This window comes from Stylophora pistillata, chromosome 4 (genome assembly GCF_964205215.1).
Source record: "Stylophora pistillata chromosome 4, jaStyPist1.2, whole genome shotgun sequence".
NCBI classification, from domain to species: domain Eukaryota; kingdom Metazoa; phylum Cnidaria; class Anthozoa; order Scleractinia; family Pocilloporidae; genus Stylophora; species Stylophora pistillata.
This window is the reverse complement of record NC_142522.1, coordinates 34,669,562-34,691,178: the sequence shown is the minus strand read 5'-3', so window position 1 is coordinate 34,691,178 and position 21,617 is coordinate 34,669,562. Positions and strand designations below refer to the sequence as shown.

The 21,617-nt window shown below is 36.1% G+C and overlaps 3 protein-coding genes across 3 annotated transcripts; 1 reads left to right on the top strand and 2 right to left on the bottom strand.

Annotated features, from left to right (window-relative positions):
• Window positions 1-1,149: 1,149 nt before the first annotated feature.
• Window positions 1,150-6,238, bottom strand: LOC111322928 (G2/mitotic-specific cyclin-B). The gene is made up of 7 exons (XM_022926164.2): window positions 6,063-6,238; window positions 5,814-5,936; window positions 5,438-5,710; window positions 5,102-5,263; window positions 3,766-4,002; window positions 2,226-2,477; window positions 1,150-1,843 (listed from the first exon to the last, which is right to left on the bottom strand). Exons 1-7 carry the CDS (start codon window positions 6,084-6,086, stop codon window positions 1,739-1,741), a joined length of 1,176 nt encoding a protein of 391 aa, XP_022781899.2. The 5' UTR covers window positions 6,087-6,238; the 3' UTR covers window positions 1,150-1,738.
• Window positions 6,239-6,336: 98 nt separating this feature from the next.
• LOC111322927 (Golgi pH regulator) lies at window positions 6,337-8,476 on the top strand. The gene is made up of 2 exons (XM_022926162.2): window positions 6,337-7,121; window positions 7,474-8,476. Exons 1-2 carry the CDS (start codon window positions 6,440-6,442, stop codon window positions 8,166-8,168), a joined length of 1,377 nt encoding a protein of 458 aa, XP_022781897.2. The 5' UTR covers window positions 6,337-6,439; the 3' UTR covers window positions 8,169-8,476.
• A 467-nt stretch (window positions 8,477-8,943) lies between these two features.
• On the bottom strand, window positions 8,944-20,692 carry LOC111322895 (tyrosine-protein kinase CSK). Its single transcript, XM_022926111.2, has 17 exons — window positions 20,523-20,692; window positions 19,837-19,886; window positions 18,198-18,260; window positions 17,871-17,921; window positions 16,973-17,076; window positions 16,585-16,704; window positions 16,087-16,189; window positions 15,717-15,822; window positions 15,390-15,455; window positions 15,073-15,175; window positions 14,680-14,764; window positions 14,426-14,499; window positions 13,544-13,594; window positions 12,552-12,600; window positions 12,276-12,371; window positions 11,607-11,693; window positions 8,944-11,430 (listed from the first exon to the last, which is right to left on the bottom strand). The coding sequence occupies exons 2-17, from the start codon at window positions 19,855-19,857 to the stop codon at window positions 11,242-11,244; spliced, it is 1,368 nt and encodes a 455-aa protein (XP_022781846.2). The 5' UTR covers window positions 19,858-19,886; window positions 20,523-20,692; the 3' UTR covers window positions 8,944-11,241.
• Between the last annotated feature and the right edge of the window lie 925 nt (window positions 20,693-21,617).

The window sequence follows — 21,617 nt, the reverse complement described above, 5'->3', positions numbered from 1 at the left end:
TTACAGTACAAAATGACCAACTGTACAAAGTTGCAGGGTATTTGTACTCTGTGTGCATGTTATGCATTTATTATCCAACTACATTGTGCAGCTGGATAATAAATGAAATTATCCCAGCCTTTTCCCTTTCATTTACCCAAACTTTTATCAATTAAAATGATACAGAGCTACACATTGTTAAAATAATAATAATGATAAAATGAATGAACTTGGTTATACCTTCATAATCTATGCTTCTCTGATAAACTGCAGTCAACAGCCAAGCATAGACAATTTTGAAAATTGTAGTTTTACAAATTACCATAAACACAGGTGTATAAGCTGCACTTGCACATATGCCTTCCAGTTTCAATGCATCAGCAAGCAGTGTACTCTAGTCCTAAAAGTGCATGTAATTAAAATGATACCCCTGTGGTGTATGTTCAATTTCCAGGTCCAATGTTATGTACATTTTAATCTCATTGAACCTCCAAATGAATCAGCTACCTGCACAAGTCAGTCTAATGTACAGGAGGTGAAATGTATGGCTTAGTGAATGAGGTAATTTGGTAACAACAACTAAGTTGAAATTGTAAATTGGCCACCGTAGAGTTAAAGAGCTGATGTTTCAAGTCTTAGCCCTTCATCAGAGCTCTGATGAAGGGCTAACGCTCAAAACATCAGCTTTTCAATTCTCACAGTGGCAATTTACAATTTCAACTGAGTTGACATTACCAAATTACCTTGTTACCCCCACCGACACAAGCACCACAGTTTCTTTTGAAATTTACCCCATTGTCTTAGTGAACAGGGTTCAGTAATGTCTAAAATGTGATTTCCTTAAAAATATCTGAAGACACCTCAAAAGTACACTTTATTTTCTCTGATTGCTTTCATCAAAGTCAATTGTGATTTAAGAATATGATCTCTCATTCCAAACTAACAAAAAATAATCCTGTTCTAGATACTTTTGGCAGCTGCAGTTTTGATAATCCCAGTAGTTCCTCTGGGTCACATTAAATTTAGAGATCAGGGTAGATTGCAGAAAATGCCAGAGAAAATTATTTTTAGGTAAGTCTAGTGTTCATGTGTAAGTAAATTGAAATCCAAGGTAGCAAGGGTTAATTCAACTCCAACACCAACTGCTGTTACAAGAAACTGATGACTAACAGGTGTAAAGATTACTGTTTATTGAAAATAAATGAAGCTAACTTTTATGATATTTACAAAATATATAACCTGTTACAAAATGAAAATTTGGAATTCTACAAACAACACAATTTATCTAACAAATCATAAAAATAAAGATTAAAGAACATTTACATCATTTCAAAGTTTCCAAAGTGCATTTTCAACCACCTTTGATGATTGGGTTTCAATATACATTCACATTCACTTTCTTCCAAGTCTTTCTCTGATGTCTAATTCACATCTCTACTCAAGAAATCCAGACAAACACATATTTACAGATTGCAAGAGAGATTGTTATACACTACTGCCAAGCTTGTGACAACCTCATATTTAGCCTCTTTAAACAGATTAAGTGAAAATTACAGAATGTCTGGAAATAAGTAAACTTTGTGAAAAGCTGTAGATTATACTTAATTGATCAGTGGTATTGTTAGTATAATTCTGTAAGTTTGAAAAAAATCAAGCAAACCCTATTCAGCTTTTGATGCTTGTCTTCATGAAGCCAAATAATTCATTAAGTTATCTGAGAGTAATATAGCTATATTAATTTATAAACACTAATAATAATCTATTGCAAGTCTTCAGCAGCAAGGTTCATCACAAAAGATGATTTCAGACAAGACCGTTTACTGATTTCCATGAACTTGGGGGTTGAATATTTGTTGTAAACTGCCTGAAATAATGAAAACAATATCACACTGAGAATTTGTTAACTTTGAGTAGCAATCAAACAAATATTAGAGTTGACATTCTTGCTGAAAAATGTTTTTAAGTAGTTTCAAGTCATCCCTAAATCAGAGTTTTAACACTGCCACCCTTTGCAATTCATCAATGTTTTCCAGTTACTTTTCAGTGGCCAGCTTTGGGTTAGAAGCCAGCAACAGGTAAAATTTATTTCAAAAGTACCACTGGTAAAAAGTGTTTTTGTCTTATTGAAGAAGCCAGTTATTGGGTAAAAAAGTAGCAGTGAAAATATTGCTGCTGAGGCACACTGATCCATGTCTAAAAAACAGCTATTTCTCTTTGGGTGCTTTCTGCTCACATCCATTTATTACCTTAAGCTTAGCATTTCCATCAAGAGTCTTAGTGATGAGAGAGGCAAGTCTTCTGGCACAAGGCAGTAGTTTACTTTCTGGGTACATGCTGTAATATTCACAAGTGGGTGTCCACTCTGATCCATCGTCTGCTTTCATTGCAATGTACAATGCAGCTGCTGCAATCTCAGATGGAAGAAATTTCATACAGCCATAGTCCACTAGGGAAAGCTCCATGAAATACTTTGCCATGGTATGTTTTACTCCATCAACCTATATGGAGGAAACTAAGTTTATCAATACACACTGAAGACAAAAATGAGTAGTGCAAGAGTATTTCTGCAACTCTATAATCTAGCTAGCATCTTATCCACCACAATAATGCTAACCTTTTTTTTGGACCCAAGTTCAAAATACTTCAGAGTTGATCTGTTCAGAATCTTTTCTAACCCTTTACACCCTACCATATACTCATACACTAGTGTTCTCTAGATATTTCCTAGAGTGCAGACAGGAAGATTCTAATCTAAGAGCTTCTAATCTGAGTTGGTGATGATTATTTCTCTTATTCTTGTGACCGTGATGAGGGTGGTAACGAGTATTTTTGCAATGGCTTTTTCCCTTGAAATGGCTTTTTTTTCTCATGAATCATAATTTCATGAGTAGCCATGAACCATGATTTGCCAAAAAAATTCTACATGAAATGAGAAAGTATTCAATTTATTGTGAACCAAGATTTTGGTTGTAGTTTTGACAGTAATTAACAATGACCATGAATTGTGAAAGGACCAATTTAGTTTCTGTGGAATCTGATCTTGACCCCCCCCCCCCCTTACCACCCTCCATGATGAGCAATTTGAGGGTGATATTGTCAGGAGGTATGTGAGAATTGCTCATAGAGTCCAAGGGTTAAGCCAGGACTCAAAATTAATGGTAACCCATTAACCAATGGCTAGTAATTTTCAATGTTTGGTTACTAAAAATGTGTCCAACTAACCCGGCATTGTAAGTAAAATTTTTTAACATATTTAAACATTGGTAAACCACAGGACCAAGAGCACAAACGCGACTCTCAGAGGAATACTTAGAATACTCAAGTTGTTAAGTCAACTATAACTCTTTTTTGAGAATGTGCTGTAGATATACTGTTCTTGACTAATCATGGTAAACAAGAGAGAAATAAAATAGGTGCATAATTGTCAACATTTTTTGGTTCACCAAGCAATTTCAGCTACTCTTTAATTTGTCCTAGTCATTATCAAAATGTTCAATATTTGAGATATCGTAACTTCTGAGCTTGTATACCAAACTTTATAATTTGCTTAGTAAAAAAGATGTCTACTAACCCGAAGGGTTTAGTGATCCAAAATTAAATTTGAGCCCTGTAAGCCATGCCATAAAATAAGAAGGGAGTTTGTTTTAACACAAATTGGTTTTTTATTTTGGACAAGTCTGAGGATTACGGAGGAAGGTTATCATGCCATTTACCAATTACTTCCTAGCTAGTGAAGGGGATCCTCAAATTAATTTTTTACTCCTTACAATTACAAAAATTGCTTACCTCGCCAGCTTTGGAATTTCTCCGCAAGAAATGAAGACATAGAGGCTTTCCAACACTGAACTCAAGTTGTTTGAAAATAATACCCTCCATTTTCCTTATCTGACCCTTTTTGTATGTGTTGTCTGTGATGTAAACAAAATCGCTAATCTCTGGACAGTACATCTCCTCGTACTTGCAGGCCAGAAGCATAGCACTAACACCAATTAACTGAAGTTCGTCCTTTGTGGGATCATATATCTACAAAAGAAAAAAGGTTATTAGAGGTCAGACTATTGCTGCAAGAATTGGGTAGAGACACTGTACCTGTGAACTTTCAGGGAAAGATGTTGGGTTGGTACCAAGAATCAGACAACTCCTCGCATGTTCAATGCTTATGATTGCAATGACAATTTGGCAAGCTTCAAAAAATTCCTTTCCTCCAAGAAAGAAAGGCTGTCACCATTATTTTAAAAATGAGCTTAAGGGCCTGTTTTCACAGAGGTGGGAGACCCCAGGTAGGTGAGGTAGCAGGTAGCCCACCTCACTGTGGTCAAAAAATGAAATGCTTTACATGCAGTCTTACAACCCTGGGGTGCAGTTTCTTAAGGTTGTTCTTGCACTTGCAATCAGCGAGTTTAAGCTAGCACCCCAAGCCCATATCTGAGAAAGATGTTGACAATTTGAACCATTATACATCACGAGGAATAGTATGAGAAAACAAATATGGTCAACATAAAATACTAAATATTCCGAAGTGTGAACATTTTACACTCCTCTTGTGTCTGTTCCCGTTATAAGTGATCTCTACTTTAGTTCTGTATGGACAGCAACGAAATGTACAAAGTTTTAAAACAAACTTGGCTAGGTGGGTTATGCCACCTTGAGACATTTACATGGAAAATTGTTGCCCTGGCTAACAGGGCTACCCAAGCGAGTAGACTGAGCAACCCCCCTAGGTAGGTCATCCCACCTGTTATGTAAACATAATCAAGATAATATAAGAAATTATATGGGAAGGTGGGCTACCCCACCTCCATGTAAACAGGCCCTGACAAGTTGGCTCTTGACTCCCAACCAACAAACTTTAAACATAATTAAAATGCAAATCCAAATATCGGTGCATTTCCATCCAGCAATCAAGTGACAAGAAAAGCAAATAGCATCATTTATTCACTGGAAACTGTATCTCTCCTGTATAGCACTGTAGATTTTATTTGACAACTGTTGAATTAACAAATATTATGAGAAAACTTGAAAGCTAATTTCGCTACAAAGGAGAGATTACAAGGAATTCAAGAATAAAAGTTTGCTAAAAGGGTTTTGGTTGACAACTTTAAGATGATTCATTAAAGCTCACCGATAAAAATCTATCCAAGATAGAAACTGTGATGTAGAGGGTTTCCTGCAACAGGCGGAAGCGATTGTGAACTTGAATAAGCCAGTCAACGAGGATGGCTCTCATTTTATCGGTTATTGTCGTCCTTTGGCTCATATATCTTGGGTTGACGTGGAATTTACGCTGAAAATTCAAAAGACAAATTCAGGAAAGAATTACTCGTTACCTCGAGACAATTTAACACACAACTTCAATAAATCTTTCACTGCAAGCTACATGAGTATCCATAGGAGAGACGTTCTTTAATTTCAGAAAGAATGCAAATGCAAGGGAAAATTAAAATGGCGTCTTCATTACCTCCAATTTGTGCATGTACTGGTAGATTTCTTGAGCGTATTCAGCGCAAAGTTGGGGATTAGAGTAGTCATCTTTATCGATATCTACGACATCTGACGGTTTCGTTGCGAACATACAAGATTCCAGCGCTTCACTGACAACACCCATATCAATCGTCATTTTCTGTTGTTTAGCTTCATTGTCTTTCGCTTGCTTCGAGAGCAAGCCACTCGTTCCTTCGGTTCTTTGTAAAGTTCTTTTGGGTTTAGCGCCAACGGCAAGGTTCGTAGCGGTCTGAAGGAAGGACAAATGCACAGTTAGCTTAATAAACCATCAGAAATAGATGAACTAGTGTAGGTTGGAGATGAAAAGGCTGATAAATTTAAAGAACATTTACCTTACTCGTGAGCGCTGTAGGTTTGTTTCCCAAGTCACCTAGAGCTGCACGAGGTCTCGCGTTCTTGGAAATTTTAGCTTTCCCAGCTAGTAAATTCTCGTTCTCTTGGTCATGACGGATTACCTGTATTAAAAAAAAAGAGATATTACGAACGATATTCTAAGAAGTGAGCTCTTCTACAAAAGTGATTCACTACGAACTCTCAATATTCAGAAGCAACGACATTCACAAAAACCGAACTGAACTAACATTCATTTGTCCAACAGCTGCCATCTTCAATGAGAATTCAAAGACTGCAAATAAGCTTGATAAAAAATTAAAATTTAGACGACACTACAATAGAATAGGGCTACTTCTAAAAGACTATCGCTTCAACCTCGCTGAGGCGTTTAAGAATTGATCATCAGCTTCTCGTAGTTGTAGTTTGACCGACGCGTGGTTAGACAACAGTATTTGAAATACCCACCCTGTCTCTGATTGGTCGATTAGGTATTCAGGAATTTCCTTCGCTACGTCACAGTCTTCGTGTGGTGTGCAACCATTCATCGGCTTAGTATCGTGCAGCTTTCGTTTGTCTTCGGAAGGGTGTTCGGTGTAAAGCTAGACGTGGCAAATGCAAAGACAAAATGTCGTTTTTTGCGGATTGTTCCGTTGTTTTCTGCTCACAGTTCTTCTTCTTCGGTATAGGTTGGATGTTTTTCATGAGAAGGCTATTTAGAAACTATGAAGTTCACCACATGGCTGTTCAGTTGGTCTTTTCATTAACTTTCGCTCTTTCATGCACCATGTTTGAACTAGTCATATTCGAGATTCTAGGGATTCTGGACAAGAGCTCAAGATTCTTTCACTGGAAACTCGGGCTTTACTCCATGTTATTTACCTTGATTTTTCTTCTGCCCTTCTACATATCTTATTTCCTGGTAAGGACAATTCGATTTGTTCACAGGAGGAGAATTGTAGTTCTACTGGCGGGTACGTTTTGGCTTGCCTTTTTGTACATGTTTTGGAAAATTGGAAATCCGTTCCCAATTTTGAGTTCTAAGCATGGAATATTCTCGATCGAGCAGGGAATCAGCCGAGTGGGGGTGATTGGGGTCACGATGATGGCCATACTGTCTGGATTTGGTGCAGTTAATTGCCCCTACACTTACATGACATACTTCATGAGACACGTGACCGATGCGGATATTCAAAATCTGGAAAAAAGGCAATTCCAAACAATCGATATAATTCTCAGTAAGAAAAAAAGAATTGCTCTGGCAAAGAGGGAGAGTCAGCGCTTTGCTGCATCTACTCAACAAAAGACAGGTATGGTGTTATTTTCATCTCATCCCTAGCCAGTGAACTTATTAAAATGGATGCTGTACAATGTACATGCGAGTGTTGAATGAGAAGGGTAAAGGCTGAGATTTTCTCTGAGGAAGGTATTTATTAAAGCAGTATACTGTGCAACAATATCTCTGATTTTGATAGATAATCTACAGAATCACTATAAATACTGGGTCTGTCAGGGATCAAATAAGGGGTTTGATATATGTAGCAGGGTGAATTTCAACTTTTTTTTATCGTGTCAATTTTCAAATGGTTTACTGTTAATCTATACATTTTACCCAAAGACTTAGGGTTTATTCTCCTGTGTTTAACAATATTTTTTTACCAGGAATTTGGAGCATGCTCAGTAGTATGACAGGGAGTGGTGGCCCTGACACCAGTTATCTCCAGAAAGAGGTAGATGCTCTAGAAGAACTCAGTCGACAATTGTTCCTGGAAATTGTGGATCTGCACAATACCAAAGAGAGAATGGAATTATCAAAGACATTGCAAGGAAAATACTTTGACTTAGTTGGGCATATATTCTCTGGCTACTGTATTTGGAAGATTTTTATCTCAACAGTAAACATTGTGTTTGATCGTGTCGGCAAGACTGATCCGGTCACACGCGGTATTGAAATAACTGTCAATTATCTTGGTTGGAAGTTTGATGTTTTATTCTGGTCACAGCATATCTCATTCTTCTTGATTGGAATCTTAATTGTGACATCGATAAGAGGTCTCCTTATAACACTGACAAAGTTTTTCAATGCGATGGCAAGCAGTAAATCGTCCAATATTATTGTTCTCTTTTTGGCTGAAATCATGGGGATGTACTTTGTTTCGTCTGTCTTGTTAATGAGGATGAACATGCCTGGTAAATACAGGGAGATAATCACAGAAGTACTTGGTGAACTTCAATTCAATTTCTATCATCGTTGGTTTGATGTGATTTTCCTCATAAGTGCTCTTTCAAGTATTGGATTTCTATACCTTGCCCATAAACAAGCCCCTGAAAAACACATGTATGATAATTCCTTTTAAGGTTATGACTATGCAGGGTTTGATAATACAGGTAGTTTATTAGTAATAATTTAATTAATGTGGCAATCAAAATATAAACAGTCCTGAAATTAAGCAACTTTTCATAGCTAGAAAATTACAAAACATGACTGTATTTAAAATTTGTTCAGGATTTATCTTGGACAATGTAAGTCAAATTTGTATTAATCCAAGCAACCAATCAAGTTGAAATTCTACAAACTACAGAAACAACAAGAATAAATCAGTTCATCATGACATACATGTGCCTCAAATTAGTACTTGCGTGTATTTGATAATAAATTTTTTTTGAAGAATCTTTATTTATTCAAGGGCCTTAGAGTTTAATGCTATTTTTTTAAGGGGGGGTGGGTGGGTTGGGGATCAGGTGCAGCACTTATTTGCAGGCACTAGATACTTAACAAGCTTTACTTTTATTCCTCTAACAAACCTTGCTCAGGATATAGCAACTTATTTGAGGTTATACTATTATTTTTGCTTCAAAGGCAGCACTTATATAAGGTGATGCTTAGTTGAAGTCCTGCTTTATTTAAGTAAATGTGTTATTTTGAAAAATAATTGTTACACCTCTAAATAACTCCAATTTTTCCAATCCCTAGTTGCTGAATCTCCAATTCTCAGGACATTCTGATGTCCCCATCACTCAGTTTTGCCACAAATCAGATCAAACTCAGAGTACACTTTAGATAGCACACTCTGTAAGTCTAAATAAATCAAATGCAATGATAACCCTCCCTCAATCAAACACACATATCACTCACCCTATAGAACTGTTGTTCTTTATTCATATAAACACTTGTGTATAAAAAATAGCTTCCATATCCATGACAACTTAAAAAATTAGAATAACCAAAGACAGAACTACAACAATTAAATGAAGATATGCTATAAAAATTACATTTTTTTACATGCTTTACAAAAACTGAAGACTCCAAAATTTTTTTAAAGTTTAAAATTAGTCTAAGAAGTATCAGATTGAACTTACTTTTCAATAGAAACAATTTTTAAGATGGTCAGAGAATTGCTAATCCTAATAAATTTAAAAAAATGGATATTATGGATGGTGACAAAGGATAAACACAGCTTACAATAAAATTATTTAAACTTCCAGATTAAGGCATAGAATAATAACACTGCTATGAAGTTTAAAGTAATATTCCTTCCATATATTTTAGTTTTGTACAACTTTTAAGTTCTTCAAGCTAAATGATTCTTCCTTTACAAAGTATTGGATGTGCAAAGAACTTAACACTGATTTTTTTCACTTATATCTGCTGATGCTCAATATTCAAACATTGAGATTTCACCAATGTTAACAGAGCAATGTCAACAGAGCGACCAAAAATTTCCATGGTCTAAAATTAGTTCTTGTGGCAAATCATTTATGTGAATCAAAAAAGAAACAATGCATTGGTTGGTTTCCAATGATTCAATTTGAACTAGGTTACCATGTGATTGGAAGATCAAAGGATTAAAGGATATGAATATAGTTGAAATTACTACAGATGATTAAAAATGTGAAACTAATTTATCTACTTCCATTATTACTTAAATTGCTCTTAAGTGAGAAAAAAATGTTGCTAAACCACAGATCAAAACCTACAACAGCTTTTTTTTCCCATTCTATCAAAGAGAACCAATGAGATGTGCCAGTGTTTAGCCTTAGCTTGTAATCTGGCAAATAATAATTGCAAATAGTCATCAGTCCTCGGAATAACAAAAGCAACAAGATCCAATCACCAAAACAGGGGCAACTTAACATTATCTGCCTTCATTGCCCATTTTACATTCTCTTACACCCCTCAACACCTCCTTACTTCAAAAACTTTGCTTGTGAACCTGTTATTTTTCTGTAGAGCCTGCCTTTATCTATGGGGCACCTAGAAAAGCTTCCTGCTCCTAAAGTATCTCTTTGACTTACAACATACATGCAATTAGGCCCTGAATGCATCTCTTTCAACACAGCAGCAGGCTGTGCTGTGAGGTCAGATTTAATACAGTTGCTATAAGTCTTAAAAGTTTCAAAAATAAATCTTTAAACTGCGTCGTAGCATTGTGTCTTTCTTTGGATTACCATAATTGTCTTTAAAAGTAGCTAAAAGAATTTGATTTGTAATATCTAAGTGACATACTATCAATAGTTTGCCAAATAATGCAAGGATATTGTTGAGGGAACTGATTAATAAGTTATATGTAACTTTCTTCTCTTTACCCAGTAACATCCAACAAGCAAACATTTACTCATCACTACTTTTAGACCTACACATTTGCAGCTCAACTGCTTAAATGCTTTAGAGTCAAAAGTACTATTTGTGTATAAAATAGACACTGATTTCCAAGGTTCATTAAATATACATTTTAAGTCCTTATAGTTACAAAAACTGTCACTAACTTTGGAGGATTGGTAAGAAATTGTCGAGTTTGGAGCTAAATTCTAAATTCTGACTTCATCCCTTAAGGGTAAAAAGAGATAAAAACACTGCTTGATTAGATGAACTATTTGGGGTGAGCAAATCAATAGAACAAAAGAAAATCATATGATTTATGCATGTTAGTCTTCTTTCATTTTTGTCTATCACTAAAATTACATCTCTAGCTGATGTGGAAAATGAATCAGATAAATATTTCACAGATGTCTAACAAAAAATCTGATATATACTATTACCTAGGCATGTTGTCATTTCCATATCAATATTGCATCAATTACCCATTTGTTTATTGGCTAAGCAATAGCTATTGTTTCAACATAGAAATTCAAAGATAAATAAAAATTGAATGCTAACTTTACAAATTTATTTTCTTGCCAAGACTAACAAAAGAAACTTTCCTAATCAAGTAGAAGAAAAAAAATTGAAACACAAAACTAAGGCAACATGGTCATAAATTTCTTCAAAATTCTGGGTGGAAGTGAAATGAGATGCAACCACTTCATTGAGTTAATAATTAAACTTTTTTCACCAAGAAAAGATAGACTGACATTGACAATCAAAACATTTCTCACTCTGAAAGCTTTGGTCTAATTACCAAAAAGTAGATATAACTCAAGAAGAAAGCATCAGTTTCCAACAGGTAAAAATGATCGATGAACCTGCTCTAGGGTTGTGTATATTTTGTGGAATGTTGGTCGTTGACTTGGATTGATGTCCCAGCAATCTCTCATCACTTCATAAACTTTACTTGGGCATCCATCTGGACACTCCATGCGGTACCCACTTTCAATTTTATCCATCACACTATCTATGTGCTGAAAAAATTAATAGATACACAACTTAACATTCCTGGTGTTTATTACACAATCCAACTATCATGCAGTTTCCCATCAATGATGATCATGATTTGTTTTACTAACTGAATGCCTGGAACAGGCTTTGTCCGGTGCAACAAAGAAACAGTGAAAGAGCTAAATCTTGCATCACTTACCACTCTGGGGTATGGAGTCCTACCAAATGAAAACAGTTCCCATAGTAAAATACCATAACTCCACACATCAGACTGTGTTGAAAATCTCTGAAATTAAACACAGGAAGTGCACTGATAAGAGTTTGGTTACAACCATGCCTCTTTGTCAGTTTCATACCTAAGCAACTTCATTGCAGGTAGTAAATTACCAAACAGGGATTTTCAATTAGTTGTCTGTACTTTGGCTGAAATTGATAAACTCTGTGTTGCAAATTTTCTTATGAGCTTAACAGGTATCCTCTCTATGCCCCCTAGTTAAAACTTCGGGCATCCAGTTAACATCACCTTTCTATCATGTATTGTCAGCGGTTTGAATGTTTGGGCATTAAATCGACACTCCCTGTTCTTGTGGGGGTCCACCATGTTAGACTACATGTGTTTATTGTGTGTGGTTTAATCCACTCAATCGAACCCCTTTTAGAAACCATTGGAGGGTTTCTTAACATTCAACACTCTCTTATGAGCTGATGTCCCTCCTCTCCCCTAATTAATCAAAACCTGCAAAGTACTCAGTGTGCATGGTTTCATTGTGTTTCATGTGAGCTAATCAAGAAGTGTAAATAATGGTCAATGTTTCATTGATCAGTTTCTTAGCTTATTAGAGCACTTAACATATTTAGTTCAACATACCCCATGTTTGATGGCTTCAGGTGCTGTCCACTTGATAGGGAACTTTCCTCCTTCTAAATTAAAGTTGGCTTCACGTGCAAGTCCAAAATCTGACACCTGCCACGGTAGAAAGACACTCGTAGACACTTATTGACTTTCATCTCAGATAACAAATATGGATTGAATGGGCTGCAAACTTTAAGTTACCCGGTTTGCAGTTCCAATTAAAAAATAACAATGGTCCTCTAAATGATGACCACTACCATAGCAAAGAACAAAATACAACAAAAGACATACCTTTGCTGTGCCATCTTCATGTATTAAAACATTCCTAGCAGCCAAGTCCCTGGAGATAAATTACAACATCAAACAGTAGAATTATTCTTTACTTCCTATAAAAAAAATTATCTATAATGTATTGGGTGATTTACAGAAAGAGGTGCAATCATGGCACAGATGACTTCTTTACTTCTGTCTTAAGCAATGGACATTCTTGTGCATACCACTATCTGACTTGAGAGAAACTGTAAAATAAGGCCAAATCAAGCAGCGTGGGTGGGAGTTTACAACCTAGACCTAAAGCAGCTCTCATGTTTAAAAGAAAAAAATGACAATTTTACTTTATTGATTGGTACTATAATCATCATCATTAATCATGAATATCTCAGACAAGCAGTTCTTAGACTAGTTCTTTCAATCCAGTCTCAAAGATAATGAAAGCATAGCATACTATTTTAGTAAGTACCCTTAACAGGTGTCAAGTGAAAAATGACACTTAGAAAGTAAGAAAATAGGAATGACAGTGTCCAAAAACTAGGAAATAAATGGGAATTCTCACTCCAAAATAGGAAAAAAAAAAAAAAAAAAAAAAACAGGAGGATTTCTTCTCCTCTTAACACTCCCAACAGAAACTCTTGTTCCACAACCCAATGCTTTAATATTCAACAGGCACCATGACATACATCCATAATACATTGCAGCCCCACTTCAACATGGCAAATGCACATACATGCAAATGAACCTCCCAGAATCCCTTGCATGTTATCAAAAGCACTGAGAAAGTCTGGGCACTAGTTTCAGAAGAAAATCACTCATAAAGGTTTCAAACTGGTCTTTTTTGACATGAAGCTTCAGTTTTTTGTAGAATTAATAAATTTTATTTGCAATTTTATTTCAAATATTTCAAAATGTTTCTGTGTACCTAGTAAAACCCCCCCAAAAATAGGAAAAAATAGGAACTTGACACCCTGCCTTAACACTAAAATGGAGGCTAAAGAGGCATCACATACCTGTGGACCAAATTCTTTGACTCTAAATACTCCATACCAGCAGCAACATCCCTGTTTAAGGAAAATAGTGCATATTAAATAAGCTAAAGAGAACTTCAAAGTATTTAGTCAAGCACCGAAAAAAAAGGTAAGGCCAAGCTGCTTACACTGAAAAAGACAACATCATTCATGGTGAGTTTGTTGTCATCTGTGTATCATTCTTTCCTTGTTTCTGTACATGAATCCACTTCAAGAATCTCTACTATCCCTGGATGGGATGCACAGTCCAATGCCCCCCCCCCCTATAGTTTGTCAGGTTTTCCCACCAGTTCTCTGATCTGCTACCATTTTCAACCCTTGCATGGGAATGGAGTGAGGCACTGGGAGAGTACACTGTCTTGCCCAAGAATATAACAAAATCACCCAGGCAGGGAACAAACACCTCTTAACCTGAGGTCCCGCTCACTCTCCCACTTATACAAAAGGAAAATGACTACATCAGGAAAAATCAACTGTCATTGCATCTCCCTCTGTTCATGTCTTCACACAGTTAACTTATTTTTTCATTAAATTCAGGGTTCGTACACTTTTTCAGGCCAAAGATTCAAGGACTTTCCAAGGACTTTCCAGGACCCTACTTAGAAATTTCAAGGACTTTTTGTAACAACAATTTTACCTCAAAACCAAGAAAAATGTTTCTGTGAACATCTATGTTTTGGGTTTACTAATGGTGCAAAACGAAAGCAGATATTTTTCAATGTTGTTCAATAAAAAATCAAGGACTTTCAAGGATCCAAAGCGAAATTCAAGTACTTTCAAGGCCTTAAAATCGGCCTCCTGAAATTCAAGGGTTTTCAAGATGCGTACGAACCCTGTTAATTCATGTCAAGTGTGAAAGTTTACCTTCCAAATCCTACTAGGTCCTTCTGTCCTATCACAGTCCTTCCTCTTGTTCTTAGGTATTCTACTAAACTTCCCTGGGGATTGAAGTAACAGGAAAAGGTTGAAAACAGCTTCAATTCTATTCTCAGGAATTAAAGGTATGATCTAACAAGAACTTCTGTTTCATTCAAACTATACAACAAATGCATACTGGGTTGCTGAAAGTGGACATAAGACCACATAGTTGTTATCAAAAAGGTACACTTTTCACTTACTTTCCCACAAAATTCTGTTACAATGTAAATAGGTTTTCCAACTGATACACCTATTAATTTAACAAGGTTTTTGTGATTCAGATTCCTGCAAAAAAAAAAACAACAACAAACAAAGGATGTGTAAACCATATTGTAAATGACATTGAATGAAGATAAGCTCCCTGGTACTTACATTAGTGAGTAGAGATAGTAAAAGGCTCAGGAAAGGGTATGAGGTAAAAGAAAATGATGATGGCTTATGGAGAAAGCTAAATGCACAATGCAAGGTCATGTAGGCAAAGTGACATCCAATCTTTACTTGTAAGTTGTAAAAAGTATTGGTGATCAAAGATATACTTCTGTCAAAACATCATGATTGCAGCTGAAATGGTCTACAATAAGATCCAAACATACGTCATGATGGAAGCTTCTGCTAGGAAGGTCTGAGCGGCATGAGTGTCATTTAACAGGGACTTGACAGCTACTTTCTTTCCTCTGTACTCAGCTTGAAGAACATCTGAATTAAATACAACACCAATGTTTTAATAATTCATCACTAAAAACTTAAAAAAAGAATTTTATTTGAATTTTCAGTTTGACTCAGGGGAATTTCCAGTAAAAGAATTCCATCTAAACCTAAATATTTTTACCATTAATGCCCAAGAAAATTTGTAAGATCAACATTGTCAGATCACAAACCAGGTCTTTCTGCTGAAAGTTGTAAGTCATACCTCCAAACTCTCCTTTTCCAATAGACTTTCCAAGACACAATTCCCTGCGTTGTATAGACCAGCCCTCTGATAGAGAAAACCAAACAAAGGCCGCAATTTAAATTCATGCTATACTTGTAAATTGTGCAGGTTGAACAGTACATTTTGATGAAATCATTACTGTCAGTAGTAACAAATTCAAAGTTTACAAACAACACAATTTTCTCAAAACAACATCATCAGGAAAACTTTTTGACAAACTTGAAATGTGGCAGTCTGACATTAATCTAGCAAAAACTAACAGTTTAGCGTACCTAAATATCTGATTTTAAGCAATTTTTTGTGCACCTTTTTCAAATGATTCTGGATCAACAGAAAAATCATAGTTTCCTCCTTTCTTCTTCAAGGGTTTGGCCAGTCTTGTACAAAGCCCATCTGCATCCTTTTCATAATGCTAAACAATAAAGGAGGAAATATAAATTGCACCTGGCATTCCTTGAAGATTATCAAGTTAGTCATTTCTCTTCTGTGAATAGCGAAAAACCAAGAAAAATTAATGATCCACTCAGGTCACCTACCATTTAAAAAAAAAATACAGAAAAAAATGGCTGAACAAAAATTTAAAAAATACCCGAAATGGGCTGTTTCCAAAACAAACAAACACTATGCATGGATGCATTAATCAAAAGTAAACAGTGTGACTTTACACAGCACATACCTCCACAAGTTTTGTGAGATTTTCAAAATAGACATCATCATCCACAGTGAGTTTGTTGTCATCTGTGTACCTTACTCTGTAGTGTTCAACTTTGCCACCACAGCTGATGAAATTCCATTGAACAACACACATCTCATTAGAATCAAACTTATCCTAGGGGGGTATTTAACCCTTAAACTCCCAGAAGTGATTCACATGTAACTTCTCCCTATAATATCCATACACTATTCAACAAACAGGTAATGAGAATACTAAAACATATCAGGTAGATCTAACACCAAATTCTCCACACTAATCTACACAGAAATGTGTAGGATCTAGAGCGCAGAATTTAAATTCAGATCTTGGGAGAGAAAGGGTTAATACAGTATATACATGTATCAAAAACATGGACACAATAATTATCCCTTATAGCACATAAAGGGTCTTAAAAATCCATCATGTAACCATTATTTCCATCATTAATCATCAGAGAGAAGATCATTTTTCATCACCTACCAAACAGAAAGAGAATAGTCTCCCTGGTAATTGACACTTTCTCTAACCAGAAACAAGCCCTCATCATAAGGGTCAAGGAGTTCTTCAGCCTGTTGTCTAGAGAACTTGCCATGAAACCATCTGAAAGAAACAAAACAATGTCTATATTACCAACTGTTTTAATCAAACATTCACCTTTCCACTCAGTACCTTGGCTTCCCATAGAATCACTGATTGAACCCTCTCATTTTTATGGATATATTTATTTATTACATATTAATTATTCTTGTTTCATACCTGTGTTTTCTGTCTTAGTGTGAATTTGCAACTGAATGTTCCTTGAAGTTCTTAGAAATGAGTGAAAATCCTATTACCGGTGGCAATCTTAACAAAAAAAATCTCAACTTACGGCATTGCATGAAGTTTTACAGCTCTCTTACTTTCCTCAACATAATTGTAAGGTATCATTCCTATCTGTCCAACGGAGTTTGAAGCTCTGTACCAATTGGGGTCCTAAAGATAAGAAGTCAAACTTATATCAACCTTTTGTCCTAATTAAACTACAGTTAGTTATTTTATTAAGTGACTGCACACAGTCTTTTCTTCTCTACATAATGTCATACAATTTAATAATAAATATTGGCAGGAATTATGTTAGATCTATGCTCTAGCTTACACAATACAGTGGTATTTTTCAATTATTTCTATTCATTCCCACAGCTGATAACTCTAAAAAAATAGGATTAGTCAAAGTCTCATACTCAGGCCATATAATATTTTTTAATGCAACTATAAAGATAGAATGATTTTGTCACTCTTATAAAAACAAAGCAAGGATATTCCTAACTTGACAAAGGCTTCCAATGATTACACTATTTTGGCAATAGCCAGAAATCATTGCACAAAAAACAAGTCTTGATAAGCTAAAACTTTGTTACTGAGAGGTACTTTTACCATTACAGTAATAGCTGTCTCATTCTAGAATATACAGTCAAATCTCCGCAAATGGCCACCTCTCTGGCATGGCCACCTCTCTGCCAGTAGTACTTTGAATACAATTACCAACACCACTCTGAAAACACCCACAAAGAGAAGCACAAAGCAAAACACTCAATGATGGAGCTGATCAAAGCTCAAAAAGTGTGGATTCCTTACAGAGGGATAGAAACCATATTGATGAATAATTGAGATGGTGCTGGTTATCTAGGAAATTATCCTTCACTTAATGTTTGTACAAAGTCATTCGTAATAATGTAGTGAGTTCTTTTGATAGAACTGTGGCAGAAATTGTCTGGTCACATACTCACCCGAGTAACACTTTCAATACACAGCACCTCACCCTTTTCAAAAGGAAGATCCTGAATAACAGAGAGCACACTTTAATTCTTTAAAAAACATGTTTCTTATACCTACAACTTCCTAGTTCATATACATATAAGTTAAAAATCATTTGAAGTATCCTATCCGTAATTTTTATAACTCACTGAAAGAGCACTTGACCAAATACTCATGATCATCAGGTACTTATTTCATGTCTTTTTTTGTACTACACTTCTAAAATATGAACGAGACATTCCATTTTATCTTTGTGTTTTTTTATGAATGTTTCAAGCATCCAAGGGCACAAAACCTACCTCTCCTGTCCGGCCCTTAAACTGGAATTTACCCACCACTTCAGTTCCGCGAGACCAGGGTACCTGAAAATACAGAAATCAACCAACTATTAATGGTACAGTCAGGAAAATTAAGTCCACTGCCTTATTGACACCTAGCAATCAGCCATAGATCCCTATCAGGACCATCTGGAAATGACAAAAAGACCCAAAATGTAAGGGTATGGGAATTTATCAGAACTAGTCATGGTATTCCTGATATCATAAAAAGTGGGAGAAAGAAAGATGAAGAGGAGGAAGGATAACATAAAAGAATGAACAAGCTTGAGTCTGAACAATAAGTCTCCCTTGGAAAAAAGAAAATGATGATGATGACCCATATAATACAGCTAAAATAGCTAAAAACAAGCAGCCATTGTAAAGGAGCTGCAAAATGGTATTCTGAGACTTGCAAAATGGTCCATTAGTATAAACTTTGCTGTATTTGTACACGCTTTAAGTGTGGCAAATGTACATCTACTTCTTGGCCTTTATTGATGTTAACTTCATATGATACAATTAAACCATTTACTGCGATACAATTAATATCTGCAAAAATCACTTGAAGAAAATCACTCAGTCAAAATCAATCTGCCAGTATAACTGATTTCACTGATTACAAACTAATCTTAATCTTGATGATATCTAAATATTTTACTCTGCTTTATGTTCCACAATTGAGATGCTATACATAGCTTTTGAGACCCTTTCCCTTAAACATGAAGGCGCACTATATAAGGAAGTCTTCCCTGGGAAGACCTAGGCTCATTTGTCACTCACCGTTGACGTGTGCGGGTCAAATTCAAATGCTGGTAGACGAACAAAAGGAGCAAATGAGATATCTATTGTTTACTTCCACCAGCATGGTGGCATGAGGTAACGTGTGAACCACCTAATTCGATCTCAAATTTACCGCCACAAATAAAGACAGTTTCCATTGGAGAAAGGAAATACAAATCTCAAAAATTCTTGTATTGTGATGAAGACATAAAACAATTTTGAGGAATGCGCCCGCTGTTCACTGCTTTGGAGTAGCTGTAGCTCAAGCTGACTTGACTCTAAGAGTTCTACAGCACACGACGGTTGATTGACAAATGGTCCAGTGGGACATAAGGCTCCTTTTATAGCGCACCTTCGTGTTTAATGCAATATACTTTTACATCTTAGCTTTCATTTGATGTCTGTTTCACATGGGGGCTACAAATAACGTTTGAGTCAAATCACCACCAATGGCTATTTGACTTTGAGTGGTGGCATGTTTTATGGTGGCCAATTTTGTGGCAGTGAATAGACCATAAACCTGCACTACCTCAAATTTAGAGGTGACTACCAAGAACAAGCAGAAAGGAAAAAACAATTGCTAGGCTAGAAGATCAAAACAGAATTAACCTATGTTTAACTTGAAAATTTTAGGCCCAAGTTCTTCTTTATTAAGAAAATAACCGTGCAGGCAACGTAATATGCACTGTAAATAGAATACTTACCTCCCAATATTCAAGAATAATAGAACAAAATATAATAAATTAAACACCACTGATTTATAATTACATGTCATCAGGAATATTTTGAAAAACAAATATACTCGCATAAATTAGTATAAATTAGTATAAAAGATACCAACCCGATTTGAGTTATTCGACATTGTGGGTCAGAAGGCCCTCTGGCCTCTACCTGCAGAGAATAAAAAATTATTATATAGGTACAACGAGTTCCAATATAAATGACATTATTGTATGATTGTTTAATTACGCACGCTTGCTGTATCTGGACTAGTTGGGAAATACATTGAGGGGAATGGAACGGGAAGGAAAAAATTCGAAAGTGAGCACAAAAGATTACTACGAACAAACATCATGGTACAGTTACTGTAGTTGTATGCACTAATTGATTGCTTATTACTTTATTATTTGGCGGCCAAAAAGTTTTAAAAAAAGACAAGAGAAACGCGTTAGACTTAAAATGGATCGGGTCGATCAAATTCCACTCGATAACGAAATTTCCATTTGCCTTGTGATACAATCCCGAACTCTTGAATGTCAACCTATCTATCGAACACATACAAGCTACATGTGAACACACGGAAGTACTTGAGGACGATTCCTTTCTCTAGTTAAAAAAAAAGTTACTCTCAACTCCTAGTCTATTAGGAACCCACGGAAATTTGAACTCAGTAAACTTGAAACCCAGAGTACACGGCCAGAGAAGCCTCATTCCATCAAGATCTCGCCAAAGGTTGAGCCGAGTAAGCGTTAATGAAGTTCCGATTGTGGACTCAGTCTGAACTTGTCTATTCGCCTTAATACTTACCCTACGGCCTAGCTGCTACCAGGAACAACGGTAGTGAATTGTTTGAATCCTTTGATGAACAATCTAGGACAATCCGGTCCTTTCCTTTAGATTCCACAAACCTCAAGACAACGACTTCCGTAGACTAATGTAGACGAGCGAAGATCGCACTGCAGCTTGACAGGAAATGGGTCGAGTATTAGAGGGGGGGGGTCGGAAAATTGCTGACGATGAAGGGACATTACACCCTGAATACACATACATGAAGGAAAATGTAAAGTTTTAAAATATAAAGTAGGGCTAGCGGGAAAAAGCGAGTGAAAGGAATAGTTAAAGGGGCACGGGAAAGATGGTAAAAAAAATTATTTTGTGATACGGAATACTTAGAGTCGAGAATGACGGGGTATATCGAACATCAAACTTATTAGAATAGTTTATTCATCGAGGGTAGAGGGAATAACGTTTAAAAAGGAAATTTGCCAGTACGATTTCTTTTTTGTTTCCATCGAATATTGACACTATCTACCGACGCCAAGAGATAGTTTGCCCGAGACGCTCCCTCCCCCCCCCCCCACCCTCCCCATATAACGATTAAACGCCCTCACAGGTTACGAACTTATGCCAGGTTAGAGCGTTTCTATTGCTTAAATTAAGGCGGCGTTGAAATTTCCCCGCGAAGTTTATTTGCACGTATGCATTTTTTTTTACGAAGGAGACAAAAAGCCACTGATAAAATTATAATTCGTGATCGCGATCGATGACAAGGACCTAAATTCGTACCTCTAAACCCATACGTGCGCCGTTAAGTCAGGGTAGCCATATTTCTGAGACACCAGCGCGTCTCGCTCTAGTAATTAGAAGGATAGGAAAAAAACTACCCAATTCCAGCAATAAATGATGTCTCTGCCAATTTCTCTTGACACTTGTGTGAAAAAATTTTGAATTCTTGCTAAGAATGAATGGCGTTTTACCAAGTTCTTGTTTTTAGGCGGGAAGGCCTAAAATTGCAATTCTTCCGCAAACTCCTTCTAGGTTAATCCAATTCTAGGACGGAAGAGCCTACTTTCAACTGGGAGGAGGGAAGACTTGGAAGTGAGTACCAAGGGATTGAGTTTG